Genomic DNA, 20,300 nt, shown 5'->3' with positions numbered 1-20,300 from the left:
ATTGTACTTTAATGGCCCCTACATCGCTCCTCTATCGCCCCTTCATTGCTCCTACATCGCCCCTTCATCGCTCCTTCTCCAAATTTATATTACATTGTACTTTGATGGCCCCTACATCGCTCCTTTATCGCCCCTTCATCGCTCCTCCATCACCCCTTCATCGCTCCTTCTCCAAATTTATATTACATTGCAACTTGATGGCCCCTACATCGCTCCTACATCGCCCCTACATCGCTCCTCCATCGACCCTAAGCTCCTACATCGCCCCTACATCGCTCCTCCATTGCTCCTTCTCCAAATTTATATTACATTGCAACTTGATGGCCCCTACATCGCTCCTCCATCGCCCCTTATCGCTCCTTCTCCAAATTTATATTACATTGCAACTTGATGGCCCCTACATCGCTCCTTCATCGCTCCTCCATCGCCCCTTCATCGCTCCTTCTCCAAATTTATATTACATTGCAACTTGATGGCCCCTACATTGCTCCTTCATCGCTCCTCCATCGCCCCTTCATCGCTCCTTCTCCAAATTTATATTACATTGCAACTTGATGGCCCCTACATCGCTCCTCCATCGCCCCTTTATCGCTCCTTCTCCAAATTTATATTACATTGCAACTTGATGGCCCCTACATCGCTCCTACATCGCCCCTACATCGCTCCTTCTCCAAATTTATATTACATTGCAATTTTGTCAAAACTATACTATTTTTATTGTGTAAATTCAGTTCTGACACTCTATAGGAGTTAATGTTCGTCTGTCATATTGTTTCAGAGCTTTGATTTCATGGATGTGTCATCCTTGTTATTATTTACTTGTGGCTGCGCCCCTTTTAGAGTAATAAGGAGACAGAAAAACTGCCTATAACATCTAGGGGCTTAAATCTAAAAATAAGATAGTTTACAACCATCCCAGAACCTATGTGGTGCTTCTCTTAAAAGGAGAATTCAATCAGTTCAGTTGTTTATAAAATCTTAAGCTTCAGATATAAACATTGTTGTTGTTAAAAGCTAAACTTATCTACAATTAGGTTTAGTCCTTTCATAATAAACAGGTAGCTCTTATCATTAAGTTAAGCATGTGATTTTCTCTGCTATTTTTAATGTTTTAATTCCAAATATCCGTCCGTCCATCTCTTCGTTATTAATGAATTGGGGGAAGTGATTTTCTCAGCTCCTATAAAATATAGACAGCTGAAATTTTTAGTTCAGATTCCTATAACATATGCCTATATAATCTGTACATTGTTTTGTCCATCCTTATATTTTTACGTTTTGAACACAGTAATTGTGTCTGACTCATTAAAAAATTAGCCAATGAGAGGCCACTATAAATTTTACCATTGGTCAATAACGGCCTCTCATTGGCTAATTTTTTTTGTTACGTCATAATCAGTCAGACACTATTACTGTGTTCTTACGTTTTTATAATTTTCTCGTTTTTAAAAGCGAAGCTTTTCTATAATTAGGGTCGGTCCGTCCGTCCGTCCGTAACGGATAGCCTTTTTCGTTAATTTAGGCATGTTAGAATTGTCCTATCGATTTCAAATTTTGCATGGTGATTCCTTTAGCAGTTAAGTACGATTTAGAAAGCGTAGCAACTCTATAATCATTACCAAAATGTCCGTACGTCCATTTTAAAGATGATGATTTTTTTACTTTTTTAACATCAAATTTTTATGTGATCTAATTATCCGATTGATCTGATTTTTGGTATATTGATTCCTGGGACAAAAAAGTATAATGTAATAAACGAAGCAACTCTATTATCAAGTCCCTAAAATGTAAGTATGTCCATAAACATTATTGATGTTGTCATCCTTGTTTAGTAAATATTCCTATGACATTTAGTCTGCACATTATTTTGTCTGTCTGTCGGTTATGGATGCTGTGAGTATTGGTGCAAAAAATATGACGTAACAAAAAAAATAGCCAATGAGAGGCCACTATAAATTTTACCATTGGTCAATAACGGCCTCTCATTGGCTAATTTTTTTGTTACGTCATATTTTTTGCACCAATACTCACAGCATCTCGGTTATGCTTCAAAAGATTTAGGTTTTGTGATAATCTTTGAGTTATAGCATGTCCATTATGTGATCCTTGTTCAATATTCTATTTAACTAACAAATTTCATTATATTAGTTTGTTTTATATTTATTTATTTCAATCTTTTCATTATAATATCCTTTTTGAAAGGAAAGCTTTTCTATAATAAGGATTGCTTTGTCCATACGTCCATAAAGGTTAGACATTTTTATTAATTCAGACATGTTAGATTTATCCTATCAATTTCAAACTTTGCATGATGATTTTTATAATAGTTAGGTACAATTTGGCGTTGCAATACTATATTCATTACTAGAAAGTATGTTCTTTTATAATTTTTTTTTGTATGATATGACTATCCTATTAATCTGATTTTTGGAGTAATGTTTCTTCGGACAACAATGTTTCTATATACAATATCGTTTAGACTTTAACAAGATTTATTGTTTGTCCTTCCTTCTGATTTTAGAGCTTCGCTTTTATGATGTTGTTATCCTTGTTATTTTGCTTATTTTTCCTTTTATGTATTCTATTATATAAAGTTACCTCCACCCTCCCAGAAAATTCACCACAAGAAGAATATCTCCCCTAAAATATTTTTTTTACTTTTTTAAAGCAAAGCTTTTCTATGATTAGGGTCAGTCCGTATGTCCGTAACAGTTAGCTCTTTTTTGTTAATTTAGGCATGTTGGAATTGTCCTATCAATTTCAAACTTTGCATGGTGATTCCTGTATTAGCAAGGTACGATTTAGAAAGCGTAGCAACTCTATAATTGTTATAAACATCATGATAATGAATTGACAAAGTTAAGAGAGGGAGAGGTAATTGGACTGTTAATTACACAAGTACCACAAGTTTTAAATTGTTTATTTATTCGTAGGATTGAAAACTTTTGGCACTTTTACTAAATTTTGATTGGTTAGTTCTTTAAAAAATAACAAATGTATTAACTAATAATTTTAATCTACAGAAACGGTAATTTTGTTAATTCATTATGTTTGTCTTATCCTTTAAGATCCCTGATAAAGTTTCCCTAATTATGCCTAACAAAAAGCTACCAAATTCAATTTCATTTCAATCTTATTTTGATTTTATTTAATGTAATATAAATTATGGGAGGGGTGATAGAGGGGCGATGTATGGGCGATGGAGTGGCAAACTAGGGGCCATCAAAGTACAATGTAATATAAATTTGGGGAAGGAGCGATGAAGGGGTGATGTAGGAGCGATGTAGGGGCCATCAAGTTGCAATGTAATATAAATTTGGAGAAGGAGCGATGAAAGGGCGATGAAGGGGCGATGGAGGAGCGATGTAGGAGCGATGTAGGAGCGATGTAGGGGCCATCAAGTTGCAATGTAATATAAATTAGGAGAAGGAGCGATGAAGGGGCGATGTAGGAGCGATGAAGGAGTGATTGAGGAGCGATGTAGGAGCGATGTAGGGGCCATCAAGTTGCAATGTAATATAAATTTGGAGAAGGAGCGATGATGGAGCGATGTAGGAGCGATGTAGGGGCGATGTAGGAGCGATGTAGGGGCCATCAAGTTGGAATGTAATATAAATTTGGAGAAGGGGCGATGAAGGGGCGATGTAGGAGCGATGTAGGAGCGATGTAGGGGTGATGTAGGAGCGATGTAGGGGCCATCAAGTTGCAATGTAATATAAATTTTGAGAAGGAGCGATGAAGGGGCGATGGAGGAGCGATGTAGGAGCAATGGAGGAGCGATGTAGGGGCCATCAAGTTGCAATGTAATATAAATTTGGAGAAGGAGCGATGAAGGGGCGATGGAGGAGCGATGTAGGAGCGATGTAGGAGCGATGTAGGAGCGATGTAGGGGCCATCAAGTTGCAATGTAATATAAATTTGGAGAAGGAGCGATGAAGGGGCGATGGAGGAGCGATGTAGGGGCCATCAAGTTGCAATGTAATATAAATTTGGAGAAGGAGCGATGAAGGGGCGATGGAGAAGCGATGTAGGAGCGATGTAGGGGCAATGTAGGAGCGATGTAGGGGCCATCAAGTTGCAATGTAATATAAATTTAGAGAAGAAGCGAAGAAGGAGCGATGTAGGAGCGATGAAGGAGCGATGTAGGGGCCATCAAATTGCAATGTAATATAAATTTGGAGAAGGAGCGATGAAGGGGCGATGGAGGAGCGATGTAGGAGCGATGTAGGGGCGATGTAGGAGCAATGTAGGGGCCATCAAGTTGCAATGTAATATAAATTTGGAGAAGGTGCGATGAAGGGGCGATGTAGAAGCGATGGAGGGGCAATGTAGGGGCCATCAAAGTACAATGTAATATAAATTTGGAGAAGGAGCGATGGAGGAGCGATGAAGGGGCGATGTAGGAGCGATGTAGGGGCCATCAAAGGACTAAGATATATATAATAGTGAAGTGGCCATGAAGAGGCGATTTTTAATTAAATAGCTCCTTGGGATAAGAGGACATATCATCTCCTCTTTAGAAGGGGCGATAAAGGATCATTTAATCGCCTCTTAGGGCAAGGGGCTATTAAATGGCTCCTTTCAAGGAGTCATAACATCGCCTCTTGTTATAAGGGGCTATTAAATCGCCCCTTTCAAGGAGCCATTACATCGCCCCATGTCATAAGAGGTGATCAATTAAAATAATCGCTCCTTATGGAGGGATGTCGTGAAAAGGACTATACCCGCCATTTTTCTTAGAAAAAAATAAAATATGTTTATTAGGTTGCTATAAAAGTGTTTAAAACTTTTTTGTAAGAATGAACTAAAGGGAGGGAAGGGACATTAGACTGTTAAATTATACTGGTACCCAAAGATTAGGAAGTCGTTGTCATTCATTCTTTTATTAAATCTTTATTGTTTAAAACTAAAATAGTCCAAACCTTTTAAAGAAATAATTAATTCTACAGAAAGGGTATGCTTGTTTATGATCAATGGGAATGTACATCAATTTATCATCTATTTTCCTTTCCCTAGTTATGTAAAATGTGGACGGTGACATTAATTTTCTTGTTTTTATTGACTGATATGAGGCAGGATATGGGGCAATTAACAAATGCCAATAATGAACTATTGTTGCTAAATTATTATGGATGTAATTGAACTTGTTAATTTAAAAAAAATGGTATTTTCTCTCAAAGTGCCTGTCGAGCACTGAAACCTCCCCTTATTTTTAAATGAATTAAAAATAGTGAGGGTTAGGTTAGTGTTGCTTTTTGTGTAAGAAAGTGTTTAGAAAGTCGAGTTTGTTTTTAAGAATTTACAATGGAAAGCGAAACATTAAATCTATAGAATTGATGTATAACATGACAACTACCTGGATCCCGCTGTTGGGGACTTTTTTCGTCTGCTAGCGAATTGCTTTTTTGTAGCGACTTGGCTGTGTTAATATTCCCGACGCTATTGGTTTTCAAAGACCCAATTAAAAGTCGGCACAGAGTCCTTAGGAAGGGGATATATAGTTATTTAACCCCCTCCCCCTCTTTCGTTTTACTCTAATAGTGAAACCATAGTTTCATCAGATTGACAGACGTACCGAATTAGAAGTAAATCCTTGCACTGAAAATAAAATTAAAATTTACAAATAGGAGACTTTAAGATAATTTTATTTTCTGGTGTAAGTTTCATCTCTTTTTGGGCAGAACAAAATTTGATAATTGTAATTTAATCCTTTACTGTCTAGGTAAAACATTCTTTTTGCTGTAAAACAAAATAACATGGAAATGTTTTTAGAAGTAAGGTTTGCAGAAAGGAATGAGATATTGTACTGTAAATTATACTGTTTTTAACATTTTCTAATTTGTTGGCTTATCAACTTCTATAAAATCGTTTTTGGGGTTATTGTACATTTAGCAAAATTTTTGATTTAATTTAAGGGTTAATTTAGTCAGGGATCTAATGGTATAAGACAATGGCCGATAAATCGAAGTTCATTCCCAATACACAAAATTACCCCTTGAAACGTTTGAACACTGAACTTCATAAATCAACGAATCAAAATTAACTTAAGTCCCTAAACTTGTCAGCCAATGAATAGGAAAGCGCCTTTATAAAACTTTAGGGACTAGTGCAATAAATAGCCTATTATCCCCTCTCTCTCTGTAATTAACCTTAGCCTAATTCTGTAGGGGGATAAAGTGTCTCAAAATCCAGCCTTGTGACGTCATAAAAATGAGGGAGATGAGAGGAGAAGTGGTAAAGAAAACCCCTAAAAAAGAGATGGATAATCCAACATTTTTATGACGTCACAAAGCTGATTTTTTGAGACACTTTTTCCCCCTACCTTATTTTAGGTGAAAATTAAAACTCATAAATATGTCTGTTTTGTTTTTTAACCCTTTGTTTAATATGTGTGACCTTCAAGGTCTGGTTACCTTTATTTGGAAGAATCTTATCACTTATCTTATTTTGGAGAATTTTGCAGTTTCTTGAAACAGGATACCGACATGTATTTGATAAAAATACTTTATTTGATGCCTTAAAAATTTGTTTCACGTTTGTGACAGCTATCTTTAGTCGTTTATCTAGGCTTGCTTGAATTGTACTTTCGGTTCAAACATGGCATGATGATTCCTGTTACAGTTAGGTACAGTTTAGAAAGGGTAGCTACTCTAATAATAATTCTAGTTCATTTCAAATCTGTTGATATTTTGAGAGAGAGAGAGAGGAGACAATGGGCTGTTTATTACACTAGTCCCCAATGTTTTATAATAACGTTTTCTTATTCGTTGCTTAGCAACTTTGTAAATTTTAGTTAGTTGGTTAATTAAGTTGAGAGTTCCAAAGTTTTAACCAATAATTTTGATCAACAGAAGGGGTAATTTCGTGTGTCAACATTGGGGATGTACATAAATTAATCTGCCAATGTCTTATCCCTTTAGATCCCTGTATCTAAGCTTTTTATGAGATATACTTACTTTTTTAATATTGATTCCCAAGATAATCAAGTATAAGAATGTAAGTATGGCCATATTAAAATGACGTCATATTAGAATAGTCCATTATTCTAACATGACGTAATTCGGGATTTTTCGGCTAAAAGTTATTAAATTTAGTTCCTATAAAAAAGGGGATAAATAAAAACTGTTGGCCGTATTAGAATGATGGACTATTCTAATATGACGTCTTTTTTATAGGCAATACAAAGAGCTTCCTTTCCGACTTTAAAATAATTTTCATATCTATTTTTTAAATTTTTGGTTTGCTGTCGAGCTTTACTTTTATGGATGTTGTTACCTTGTTAATATATATTTTGGATGAATGCTAAGTTATCTTACATTGAAGTATAATTGTATTGCTAATTTTACTTCAAATTTAGTTCCTTATACATTCTGTATATATAATTTTTATTATAGTCACAGACTATAGAATGCAGGGGTAAATAGATATATAAACTGTGCAAAAACAAGGTTAGCATTATTTTATTTAAAAAGCAGAACAAAATAAATGTATTTTTATATTAAAGTAATACGATATCATTCTTTTTGTAGCTAACAGCTGGACCGGTATTTTTTTCCTTTACAGTGAAGCTTTTAGTAGGTCCTCTGAGGGCTATTTATATTTATGCGATTCCATATCACGAGTAACTAATAAAACCCATAATTTTGTTTGGTTTACTTTTACTTTAGGATTAATTAAAAATTAAGTCGACTTCCCCCCGTCCCCTTCGTCAAGTGAAGCCTCAGAGGCACTAGGGGCGTAGCCGTTAGTTGAATAGAAAGTTTTATTTGCTGTTGACGTTAATACTATGATATTTAAGTAAGCTTCTTGTGAGGTCTTGAATGGTTTTATGCTATTTTAAGAGGGATATTTGTTGAACATTGATTTTATGGATTATACATTTTTATTCTTTGGTATATGTAGATTTTTCTCATTTGAAAAAGATAATTTTTGATTAATTTATTTATCCATCTATCAATGATTTAAGGCACATAAAATTTCAAAGCAAAATGTTTCCCTAATTCAGTAAATTTTTTATGAAAAAAGAGCAGTATAGAGAAAAAATAACAGATTTTTACAGATAAAATTTAAGATTATATATCTCATTTCAAGGTACAAAAGTAATTATATTTTATAAAATTTCTTTTTATATTTTGACTAAAGACTTTTGAAAATAAAAACACAGTGATTTGCTTCAAAAGTGACGGTTACCTAAAAATAGCTAACAACCATCAATATACAATACATATTTAAAGCTTTCCTATATAGATAGGTCCACTTTATTAAGATCTTGGGTAACTGTAGAGAGTGGGGAGCAGGGGCGTCCAAGCTTTTTATTTTGGGGGGGGTAAAATTTTTTTAAGGGGGGGTAATTCGGTTTTTGGGGGGGGGGGTAAAATGGCGCGCGAATCGCGCCGCAATTTTTTTTTACCCCGGGGGTAAAATTTGCTTGGGGGGGTAATTACCCCCCCTGAAATCTGTTGCCAGGGGTAAAATTTGTTTACCCCCCCCAAAATTTACCCCCGGGGTAAAATTTTTGGGGGGGGTAATTTAAATTTTATCAAAAATTTAGTATTAAAAATGCGCGCGAAGCGCGCAAAAATTTTTTTTGTTAGAGATTTTTTATTTTGGGGGGGGTATGGGTAAATTTTAAATGGGGGGGGGGTAATCGCCCCATTACCCCCCCCCCCCCCCCCCCCCTTGGACGCCTATGGTAAGGGGGGTTCTTTTATTTAATCCTTTTTTAGGGGTTGTATATCTTACTTATAGGCTGGAGCTAGGTACATGCCATATAAAATATTTAAAAATATTTCCATGAATATGAAAATAATTTTATGTTTACAGATTTTAAGACGCTTTTCTAATGACAACTTTTGAGGAACACCATTTTCTACGCACTTTTTCGTCTGAAGATTTGAAGAAACTCTAAACAGTAAGTTATGGGCAAGCAAGCCTGGTGTTTAGGGCTTCCCCCTCACCACCACGTCCACACACCACACCATAATCACCCCCTCCCTCCCCGGGTGTATAGTGTACATCAAGGCCATGTGTGCCTGTGTGTGTGTGTGTGTGTGTGTGTGTGTCAATGAACTTTTTTTATGTGTATTATGAAATTTATTCTTAAAGCTTAAAGTGAAAAAGTGTTTATTTTTATAATTCAGTGAATTTTTAAAATTCCATGGTTATAATCTGAAATATGTTTTAGTATCTACGTGATTATTTGGCTACTATTAAAGATAATTGTCTAAAATTTCTAGTCAGTTTCTTACAACTATTGTGCATTTAGTCTTAAACTTACTTTGTCCGTCCGTTTTTTAATCAAACTGCAGTAGATATTCATATTATAAGATTATAGTGTGATTATATATGTTTAATATGTTTTAGTACTACGTGATTACTTGGCTACTATTTAAGATAATTGTCTGAAATTTCCAGTCAGTTTCTTACATCCATTGTGCATTTAGTCGTAAACTTACTTTGTCCGTCCGTTTTTCAATCAAACTGCAGTAGAGATTCATATTATACGATAAAAATGTGATTATCTCGGTTGCCATTGCTGATAAATGTTAGGATTTATCCTTTTATATAAGGTAGATAGGATTTTTTTGTCTGTAGCTTAAGACTCCGATATCTACTGGACCGATTGAGTTCTCCCTTATATGGAAGCTTACTTAAGTACCTTGATGGTTTTATGCTATTTAATTCTTATATCTAAGTTTGGTTTAGGCTATTTTCTTACTTGCCTTACTGCTTTCAATAAAGAGCTCTTAGGAACGAACCCGCTAGTAATAACAAAAAGTAGTAAGAATCTGTCTATCTGTAATTTTTTTGTTCTCAACTGGTATTAAAGATAGACTGCTGGTTTTTGTGTGAAGATATCCATTACTAGACAGCATTCTCATATGGTTCATCGGTCTGTCGGTCATACTTTAAAACACATTTTATATAAAAGTTTTATCATTTTTAGTTAAAAATAGCATTCTTTAATTCGCTTGGTATTTTTGTTTATTCGTTATTTTTGTAAATGTTGTCATTCTTGTTAGAAATACGTTCGCTGTGTCGACTATATGAATAACATATAATGGACATCGGATTTATATTTACATGGACGCTTTAAGCAGAGAGAGGGGACTATTGGCTGTTTATTACACTAGTCCCCAAAGTTTGATAATAAAGTTTTCCTATTCGTTGGCTTAACAACTTTGTGGTCTTTTGATTGGTAGCTGCATTAAGTTAAGTGTCCAAACGTTTCAACCACTAACTGTAATCTAATATTGGAGATGTACATCTATTTTTCGACCATTGTCTTGTCCCTTTAGATCTCTTCACATTGAGTATTATTAATATGTTCCAATAAATTACAATACCAGTACACCAATAATAACTCACTGATTTTGTTGTTGTTAATACAATAACAGTAAAAGCGTTTGAAAGGTTAGAATTTTTTTAAATTGTATCTTTTCCTTTGAAGATATTATGTGTAATGGATGTAGAATATAGGTGGATATTATAACAGGGGAAAAATTATCGTTAATTTAACTTGCTAACATTGAAATCGTTTATTGGTCAGCTCGTTCATCTAGCAGAGGGAGGGTGTAGGATAAAGGGAGTAAAGGGGGAGGGGTAATCGTTATTTTAGACCGCTGGAAGTTCCACTTCAAGTACCTAATAATACATCCATTGAAGATATTTATAAAAAATAACTCAAGACATTTTCAAGATCTTTGAGTACAAACAGTGAAGTGTACTTAACAACAAACCCTTACAGCTATTTTCAGGGAGGGAAGGGACATTGAATTATAAAATATACCGGTACCCTAAGTTTTATAAGCACGACATCTCAATCATTGCCTTAAACTTTGAGGACTTTTATTAAATCTTGTTTGAGCTATATAAACATTCCGTTTCCAAATTTTTCCTCAAATAATTTTAATCTACAGGAGGAATAATTTTGTTTACCATAATAAGGTATGTAAATAGATTTATTAATCATTGTCTTATCCCTTAAGATCCCTGTCTATTTTGGTTTATTTTCCTCATGGTGTTTTCCCTTTTAAGGTGTAGTTACAATCTTGTTAATCTACATAAACAGCGAAACAATAAAAGAATGAAACTTTTAGTAACCTTAATTAACCTCCCAAATATTGCAGACGTGCCGAATCCTTCGATCTATGTAATGGGATCCTTTTAAAAACAAAGTATCATCTCAACATTAAAGTAAATCAATACAGGGGGTGGGTGTGTTAAACAAACCTTCCCAAACACAGGAGGCGACTTTCAATTGGGCCTTTGAAAAACAACCAATAACGTCGGGAATATTAACACAGCCAAGTTGCTACAAAAGAAATTTGCTATCAGACGAAAAAGGTCCCCAACCAGGTCTGGATATTTATCTATGCTATAGATTTATATTTCAGCTGTAAAGATGAATTTGTTTTTCTGGGGGTTTAAAAAACACTTTTAGTAAAATCATTTATCATATTCAAATTGTTGTCTGACTATTTATAATAAGTACATTCATAGGTAGATACCAGAGAACTAAAGACACTGGACGATAAATTGATGAACATCCTCTATTATGATACTCAAAATTACCCCTTCTGTAGATTGCAATTAGTGATTTTAACGTTTGAACATTCAACTAAAGAACAAACCAATCAAAATTTAAAAAAAGTCCCAAAGGTTGTTAAGCTAATGAAGAAGAAAACATTATTATTATAAGACTTTGGGGACTCGTGTAACTAACAGCCCATCTCCTTCCATCCTGGGTAGATACTATTACAGATAGATAGATAGATAGGGATAGATATAAGGATGCAATTGTAAAATAGGAAGACATACATATATGTAGATGGTAAAATAGATTAGAATAGAAAATTAAAGATAGGAAAAAGAAAACAGAATAATATATGAGATATATATGAAAATCTAATTTTTTGCACAGGTTAAAATTGGCTTGTACTGTAAAAATTGAAATGAATTCAAAAATACCCCAAGAACTTTAACTTAATGCCATACAAATCTAGGTTCTTTCCCTCAAATTGCCTCTCGAGCACTGAAGCCCCGTCCCATTATTTTAGAAATATTTTCAAAACAAGAGGGTGAGGATTTGTTATGCTTAATCCCTGCGGGGCGCCCTAACCCTACAAGGCTACTATATTTAACCTAGCCTAACCTAAATGATACAAAAGTAGAACAAACTATAGCTAACCGCTGAACCGATCGGGATCCGTTTCAGGGTAGCTTCTCATAGGTCCCGGGAAGGTTTGTATCTATTTTCTTGGTGGGTGGGATACCCCCAACCACCCAAAAAATGAAAAATTCCCCCCCCCCAAATTTTTTAAAACTAAAATTAAGACAGTAAGGTCGACTACCCCCCCCAAAAAAAAAAATTTCCCACACCAAATAAATAATTTTTTTTAAAATTTTTTTTTAAAAATCTAAAATACCAAAAATAATAAGGTGATGAGGGGGGGGGGCTGGGGGGGAGTCGTGCGTTCAACTAGGCACTTTGGAGGAAAATCTTTAATCTTTAGATCTTATATTTGATTTTGAACCTAGTAAATTTTCTTTAAAATAATACTTAGATTTTAAAAGTTTCTCTCCAATTTCAAGCGATTTCTTTCTGGTTGTATTTGGTTTTTACTTTAAATTTGTAGTCGTGTTATGATTTTTGATTTTTGTATTTTGATTAGAGTGCCCAGTTTAAATTGAATTAAAAGAGTTTGTAAATCAACGTGACTCTTTTTACCATACAATAAGTACCTTTTTATAACATTTAATAAATCTTTACAGTCAAAACTTACAACACAAAGAGAACTTATCAAAGAGAAAACTACTCTATAATTCACTTTGTCTGTTTGTTAGTTCATACAACCTTTGGTTAAAATGTTATTTTTGTGGCTCCTTTTCAGGATAGAATTGTTTGTTTTCTGTGAATATGCCACTTTTCTATGGATTTATTAAAACTTGGATCTTATGCCAGATTATCATTTACTCTAATACAGTGAAACTTTGAGCAGGCTAGAATATTGATTACCCCCATCCACAACATTTACCATATCCCCTCCCCTCTTACTGGATGAGCAAACTGATCAATAAATGATTTGAATTAACAATAATTTTTTCCCTGTCATGATATCCATGTATAATATATATATCCACTCCCTTTCCTACAAACACATACTTACTTGGTCCATCGGTCTGTTGTTAATGCTACAAATGATATATATATATTTCAGAATGAGCTTGAAAGAGGAGAAAAATGAGAAAGAGAAACTCAGGTTTTTATTCAAATATTTTTCTTAAAGTCTTCTTTTTATGACATACCTTCTATAAATGTTTTGTGTAAGTTAGTTTTGAGAACTGGAATAGTTATTTATTGCATCGTATTATAGACAACTTTTTGCGGCTTTAAAATGAAAAATTATATGGTTGAAATCTGTTTTGTTGACTCCAAGAGGCCAAAGGTCAAGGCTAACAAAACTGCTAGTAATTCTATGATTTTTAAAAGCGAAGCTTTTCTATAATTAGGGTCGGTCCGTCCGTCCGTCCGTCCGTCCGAGATAGATAGCTTTTATTCGTTAATTTAGGCATGTTAGAATTGTCCTATCGATTTCAAACTTTGCATGATTATTCCTGTAGTAGTTAGGTACGATTAAGAAAGCGTAGCAACTCTATAATCATTACCAGAATGTCCGTACGTCCATTTTAAACATGTTGATTTTTCTAATTTTTTAACAGCAAACTTTTATGTGATCTAATTATCCGTTTGATCTGATTTTTGGTATATTGATTCCTGGGACAACAAAGAACAATATTTTAAGCGAAGCAACTCTATAATCAAATCCTAAAAATGTAAGTATGTCCATAAACTCAATAAACATTATCCTGTATCAAGAAGTTTTTCAACAAATTTACTTACAATTTTGCTTCAACTCTTATACTTTTATATTCTGATAATTCAGTTTAGACACTATACAAGTGTTAATGTCCGTTTGTCCTAACGTTTCAGTGCTTCGCTTTTATGGATGTTGTCATCCTTGTTATTTCAATATTTGTCGAGATTTGTCTACAATTCGATGCATGGCTGAGAACTGTTTCTATTCCAGCGGATTTTTATAGGTTTCGAAGCCACACTGGAAAAATTATTACATTAAGAATAATATAGTTTTGAATCGCCCCTAGAAAAACTACCCCCCCCCCTCCGAAAAAAAAAATAATTGAAATTGAAAATGGTCGCCCCCCCCCCCCCTCCTACCATTTTTTTTACTTCAACCCCCCCTTTATATATAACAAATTGCTATAAAGACCAGACACTAATCAATACAAGTAAAGTTAAAATGGAAAGATTTTTCTATTAAATTTTGAATGAACAAATGGTACTAGTGGAGAAAATGATGATAAAGATGAGATGGCTGCAGCAGAGAATCAGGAATTAATTCACAAAAATAACAAGGATGAGGTTAAACAAATGTTCATAGAAGAAACTAGGTAACTTTCTTAGTAACAAAGATTCTCAATAGCTAGGCTTATGGCTGTACTGCTTTGGTGTAAGTGTGATGTTATCGTCCGCCATTAAAGAAAGAAGACTTTTTTTGTGAACATTCCCCAATCAATGATTTAAATATGTAGTGAAGCACAAACCACCGGATTGAGTGAAATATAGAACAGATTTTAATTATTATAAAAACCATATACCTGGATATTAAAAATCATAAACTTTTTGTATAAAATTAGTTTTAGTATTTTTAGCATGACTGTCAGACCGACGGACAAAGTAAATTACATACTGGATATTTTAGAAAATCTATCTTGAATAGCAGCTAAAAAATTAATGTTTCCCCCCTGCTGATTTTATTCAGAAGGACGGGTATTTCTATAATCGAGTAGCTTTGCTACTAACAAAAAAAAATAATTGAAATATTAAAAAAGACCTCTAATTAATTAATTATCTTTTATTATACAAAATACCATAAAACATAGATAATCAAATATATAAAAAATAACAATAAAATAGATAGCATCTGACAGACATTGATTCATGGCATCTTGAGATTATTTCTCTTAGTTGAGTAATGACTCCATACTATAGCTTATGTCTCATTCTCAGTTAACACGTGGCAAAGGAAAGGCTAAACAAGCTTGTTTAAACAAAATAACCGGTTTTTGTTATGATATCAGCCAGCTTTGACAATTTCTTGCTCTTTGGTGAATTATGGCAGTTAATAGTATCCATGATGGTCATCATAACCGCCTCCATGGCCATAACCTCCACCGCCATGGCCATAACCTCCACCGCTGTGGCCGTATCCGCCTCCTCCATGACCACCTCCATGACCGTAGCCTCCACTGGAATGACCATAACCTCCTCCGCCATGACCATAACCGCCATGGTCATCATGTCCATATCCACCTCCACCATGACCGTACCCGCCACTAGAATGACCATAGCCTCCTCCATGGCCACCACCATGACCGTAGCCTCCACCTCCATGACCGTATCCACCTCCGCCATGCCCGTAGCCTCCATGGTCATCATGTCCATAACCCCCTCCTCCATGACCATATCCACCTCCTATAAAAGTATTTTTTATTTAACTCATTAGAAATTTCAAAGATTCAATAACTGAATACAATAGCTTGAAATTTATAGCCCTCAGGGGACGGTCTAACAAAACTGGTATTCATTTTATCATTTTTATTTTGATATTCGTGAAAATTGTCTACATTATGATGCTTTACATGGGTTTTCGGTATAGCTAAGAACCGGTTCTAATCCAGCGGATATTAATCAGTTTCGAAGCCATACTGAAAAAAGTTACCTTTATGACCATATCCACCTCCGTGGTCATCATGACCGTAGCCTTTGGAGTGACCTCCATATCCTTTGTGTGAAGAGTGGCCATACCCATGGTCTGCACTATGCTGTCCCACCAGACAACTGGCCATAACAAAAAGCAGAACACAAAGCCTAAATCAATTGTTATTATAAGAATGTAAATATAAAATGCAATCATTTTTTTACAATTACTTCATTTTAAAGTTTTAAGACTGTATTTCTATGTATGTTTTGCAATAAGGGGGTAAATTGATTATTTATCTATCTTTCTGGCTGTAAGTCAATTTATCTATCTTTCTGGCTGTAAGTCAATTTATCTATCTTTCTGGCTGTAAGTCAATTTATCTATCTTTCTGGCTGTAAGTCAATTTATCTATCTTTCTGGCTGTAAGTCAATTTATCTATCTTTCTGGCTGTAAGTCAATCTATCTATCTTTCTGGCTGTAAGTCAATTTATCTATCTTTCTGGCTGTAAGTCAATCTATCTATCTTTCTGGCTGTAAGTCAATTTATCTATCTTTCTGGCTGTAAGTCAATTTATCTATCTTTCTGGCTGTAAGTCAATTTATCTATCTTTCTGGCTGTAAGTCAATCTATCTATCTTTCTGGCTGTAATTCAATCTATCTCTCTATCTGTCTGTAAGCCGATTTATCTCTCTATCTGTCTGTTAATCAATATATTCATCTATCTGTCTGTAAATCGATCTATTTTTTAATCTAGCTCTAAGTCAAATTATCGATCTATCTATCTGTAACCCATTCAATCGATTTATCTATCTATCTATCTCTCTATTTGAAAGCAAAACTTGTCTACTATTTATTTATTTGTTAGCCAATATATCTTTCTACCTATCTATCTAAATGTAAGTTAACCTATCTTTTTAACTATCCCTTCACTTATCCATCTAACTGTTTTTCTATCTTTCTCACCTGATCATCCTCTTCTATCTCTACAGGATATCTTGACTGCCAAACTATTGAGACTGTCTATCTGTTTGTTAGTCAAATTAACTATCTATCTATCTGTATGTTAATGTATTTTCTTACCTGGACATCTTCTTCTATCTCTATATACAGGATATCTTGACTGCCAAACTATTGAGACTAAACTACTCAACCTAATCCATATCACCACAATTTATATAGACCTTTTAATTACACTAATTTAGTCATCTTACATTTTAGCTAAATAATTCAAAATAGTAAAGTTGCAATAGAGATTAAAAGGCATATTAGAAAAAACAAGGACATCCATAAAAGCGAAGCTCTGAAACGATATGACAGACGAACATTAAATATTGTTGAGTGTCAGAACTGAATATACAAAATATGAAAATATAAGGTTTGACAAAATTATACGTAAATTTGCTGCAAAACTTATTAAATGCAGAATTCTGTTTAAGGACATACTGACATTTTAATACTTGATTATAGAGATGCTTCGCTCATAATATTGTACCTTATTGTAATAGGAATCAGTAATAAAAAAATCAGATCAATCGGATGAATTTATCACATAAAAAATTGTTATTAAAAAAGTAAAAAAATCAACATGTTTAAAATGGACGTACGGGCAATCTGGTAATGATTATAGAGTTGCTACGCTTTCTAAATCGTACCTAACTACTACTGCAATCATCATACAAAGTTTGAAATCGATAGGCCAATTCTAACATGCCTAAATTGATGAAACAGACGGACGTATTGACGGACGGACCGACCCTAATTATAGAAACAATGAATAATTACAAAACAGACAAAAAAGGTGTATTGATTCTTATGGATAGAGTGATTGATAGATAAAGGAAGATAGAAATATGTTATACAAATGATTTTGATTATCTTGCTATATTAAAAATTTGTTTCATTTTAAGAAATTCAATTACAAGGCATGTATTCAAGTTAGTAAGTGATCATGACCTGGTTTTTAGAGACATTTGGATTTGTGAAATCACATTTAAAATACTTCTTGAGAGTATTTTCTCTTTGCCGTTACAAAGTGAAATAATAAGACTTCAGAATTTACCATTTAATTGATGATCATGTGTATGACTGTTGTTTATACAAAAAAGCATATTAATTAGAAGAATAGCAATCACAAGCTAACAGTATATTAAACTTTTCCACTGCTAATAAATAAAAAATTTCAGGATTACAGGTTTGGTAGCCCCATGAATGTAAAGGCCCAATCCAACAAAGCATTCAATGCTATTTCTAGCAAGATTTTAAAGTATGGAACATTAGCTTTTTGGTAATTTCTACTTAATTTTAAGAATACCTGACTTATATATGTGACTTACGTTTTGTGTCATTTAAAATGATTCTGATGAACTAATGTTACAATGATAGAAGAGTGCATTTAAAGGCTAACAAAGGCAGAATTTAATTGTTTTACTATGATTTTAATTTAATTTAGAAATAAATTTTCATTGATACTGAATTGACACTTTGAAAAGGACTATTCATTGGAATATTTTGATTTTAAAAAGTTTAAGAAATGTAAATTCAAAACATTTGAAATGTTTTTTTTAAAGTTCTCTAAAAATTATCATTTGGATACCTAGTTAACATAATAAAATAATAATTTAAGATTTATTTGTTTATTTGCCTTTCTTTCACTTAGGTAATAAACTGTACCTATAACGTATTATGGTTTTTTTTTATTGTTAGTGGTCAGATACTTCAAAACTTGTTTAATGCTTCTTCTCTGTATAAAACTTTACTGTTATTTTCATCACGTGAAATAATATTTCAATTATTAAATAAACAAGGATGACAACATCAATAAAAGCAAAGTTCTGAAACAGTAGAACAAACTAACATTAACTATTGTATGGTGTCTGAGCTGAATAAGCAAAATATAAATGTATAAATGATACTGATTAAAGAAAATACTTACATTAGTAATACTTGAATATAGAGATGCTTCGGTATACTATTTTAATTTGTTGTCCTAAGAATCTGTATTTCAAAAATCAGAAATATAAAAGCAGCCATTAACCTCAATAAATTTCTTCAAAACTTTAATTTAATTTAGAATTTAATTTGCTATTAATGCCTACAGATGTATTCTTTATAAGCTTTGTAGATGTTTCTCAGAATTTTTAATAAACTGGACCTTTAATTGTCTAACCTTTGCGTGTATTATTCCTTGGTGCTAAGTAACTGAATCATGACCGTAATTCAAACTAGGCTGAGAGAATCCATAATAGCGAAACTAAAATGAATAATGGCTTATAGTAATTTTAAAAAAAACAACTAGTGGCTACGCCATTTGGAACTTCTGAGAAAACTTAAGGGGTAATGTGGGGGGGGGGGGGCTGGCTCATTTTAATTTTTTTTATTCTAAAAGAAATCTGTGGAAGAATTTTTTTTATGGGTGGTGTACCTTTGATGTACTTAAAGGATGGCCATACCAGTCGAGCGGTTAGCGAGATCTTTCGGTACATACATAAGCAGACTCACAGACAGAAATTTACAAACTTACAGAAACTTTCAATAATAAAGCTTCTAGTAATATGCTAATTCTTTCCAAATATGTGCTGGAACCCGGTATTAGTGTCTTAGAAATTATCTTAGTGACGTAAAAAAAATAGGATGTGTCGATACTACTAGGATTTTTAAGAATTGTTAATAAAGGCCTGAAATCAAGATTTTTTGTGCTTTTAAAAAATATTAAAAATATTTCTAAAAATTCTACATTATTTTTGCTCACTTTTAAAAAACAAAATCAACTTTTTTTTATTTTTTTTTATAAAATTATCTTTCAAAATTGAAATAAGATCAGCTGATATTGTACTTCTTACATAACTCAAGAGTTGACTTACAATGTGTAAATATTTTATAGATTATTTAGCAAAATAATAAAAAACCTATATGTAATTTCGTGATTAATAATTGGCTTAATCTTACATTAAACATTGAATGATTTTAAATAATTTTCAAATATTTGCTTTTATAATTATACTTATTGTATAAACCCCTCATAAGTTAGCGCAAAATGCTATATATTTTATCACATATAAGCTATTTTTTAAGCCAGCTTTTTAGTCAAAATTTCAAACCAATAACAATTAAATCAAAAGATATTAGGTTAAAACTATATATAAACGAGAGTAAAGAAATAAGATATTGCTATCAACAACAACAAAAAAGGGTTTTGTCTAGTTTTTGGTAAAATAACGCATATTTATCATTTTAAATTAAAGCTATCTTTTCAAGATTACATCTATAAATTCGTCTGTATTTTCTAACTTATACCTGTTACCATGAAAAATCAATTGATTTTCCATAATAATTTTATTTCTATATTAAATTTAGAGACAGCTAATTTTTCTTTAAATATAATGAGATGTTTATCAGAAATTTTTAATTAAGCATAATAATGTATATATAAAAAAGACAATTACGAATAAAAACAAAACAATCAATTATTAGATTATTTATATCAATAAATTTAACGGAATTTGAACGTAATTGT

The 20,300-nt window shown here is 33.1% G+C and overlaps 2 protein-coding genes across 2 annotated transcripts in view; one reads left to right on the top strand and one right to left on the bottom strand.

Annotated features, from left to right (window-relative positions):
* The window catches only part of LOC145328307 (trehalose transporter 1-like protein), a 45,009-nt gene that overhangs the window by 2,055 nt on the left and 22,654 nt on the right, over positions 1-20,300 (top strand). The window contains exons 2-3 of the mRNA XM_080171934.1: positions 13,221-13,262; positions 14,368-14,472. Of these exons, the coding sequence (XP_080028060.1) occupies positions 13,222-13,262; positions 14,368-14,472 (146 nt within the window). The 5' untranslated portion in view covers position 13,221. The remainder of the gene's footprint in view (positions 1-13,220; positions 13,263-14,367; positions 14,473-20,300) is intronic.
* On the bottom strand, positions 14,922-16,941 carry LOC145328306 (uncharacterized). Its single transcript, XM_080171933.1, has 3 exons — positions 16,868-16,941; positions 15,804-15,952; positions 14,922-15,556 (listed from the first exon to the last, which is right to left on the bottom strand). The coding sequence occupies exons 2-3, from the start codon at positions 15,891-15,893 to the stop codon at positions 15,128-15,130; spliced, it is 519 nt and encodes a 172-aa protein (XP_080028059.1). The 5' UTR covers positions 15,894-15,952; positions 16,868-16,941; the 3' UTR covers positions 14,922-15,127.

This window comes from Acartia tonsa, chromosome 9 (assembly GCF_053477335.1).
Source record: "Acartia tonsa isolate MP-2025a chromosome 9, ASM5347733v1, whole genome shotgun sequence".
In the NCBI taxonomy this organism is placed as follows: domain Eukaryota; kingdom Metazoa; phylum Arthropoda; class Copepoda; order Calanoida; family Acartiidae; genus Acartia; species Acartia tonsa.
The sequence above is the reverse complement of the archived record's forward strand: the minus strand, read 5'-3'. Positions and strand labels throughout refer to the sequence as shown.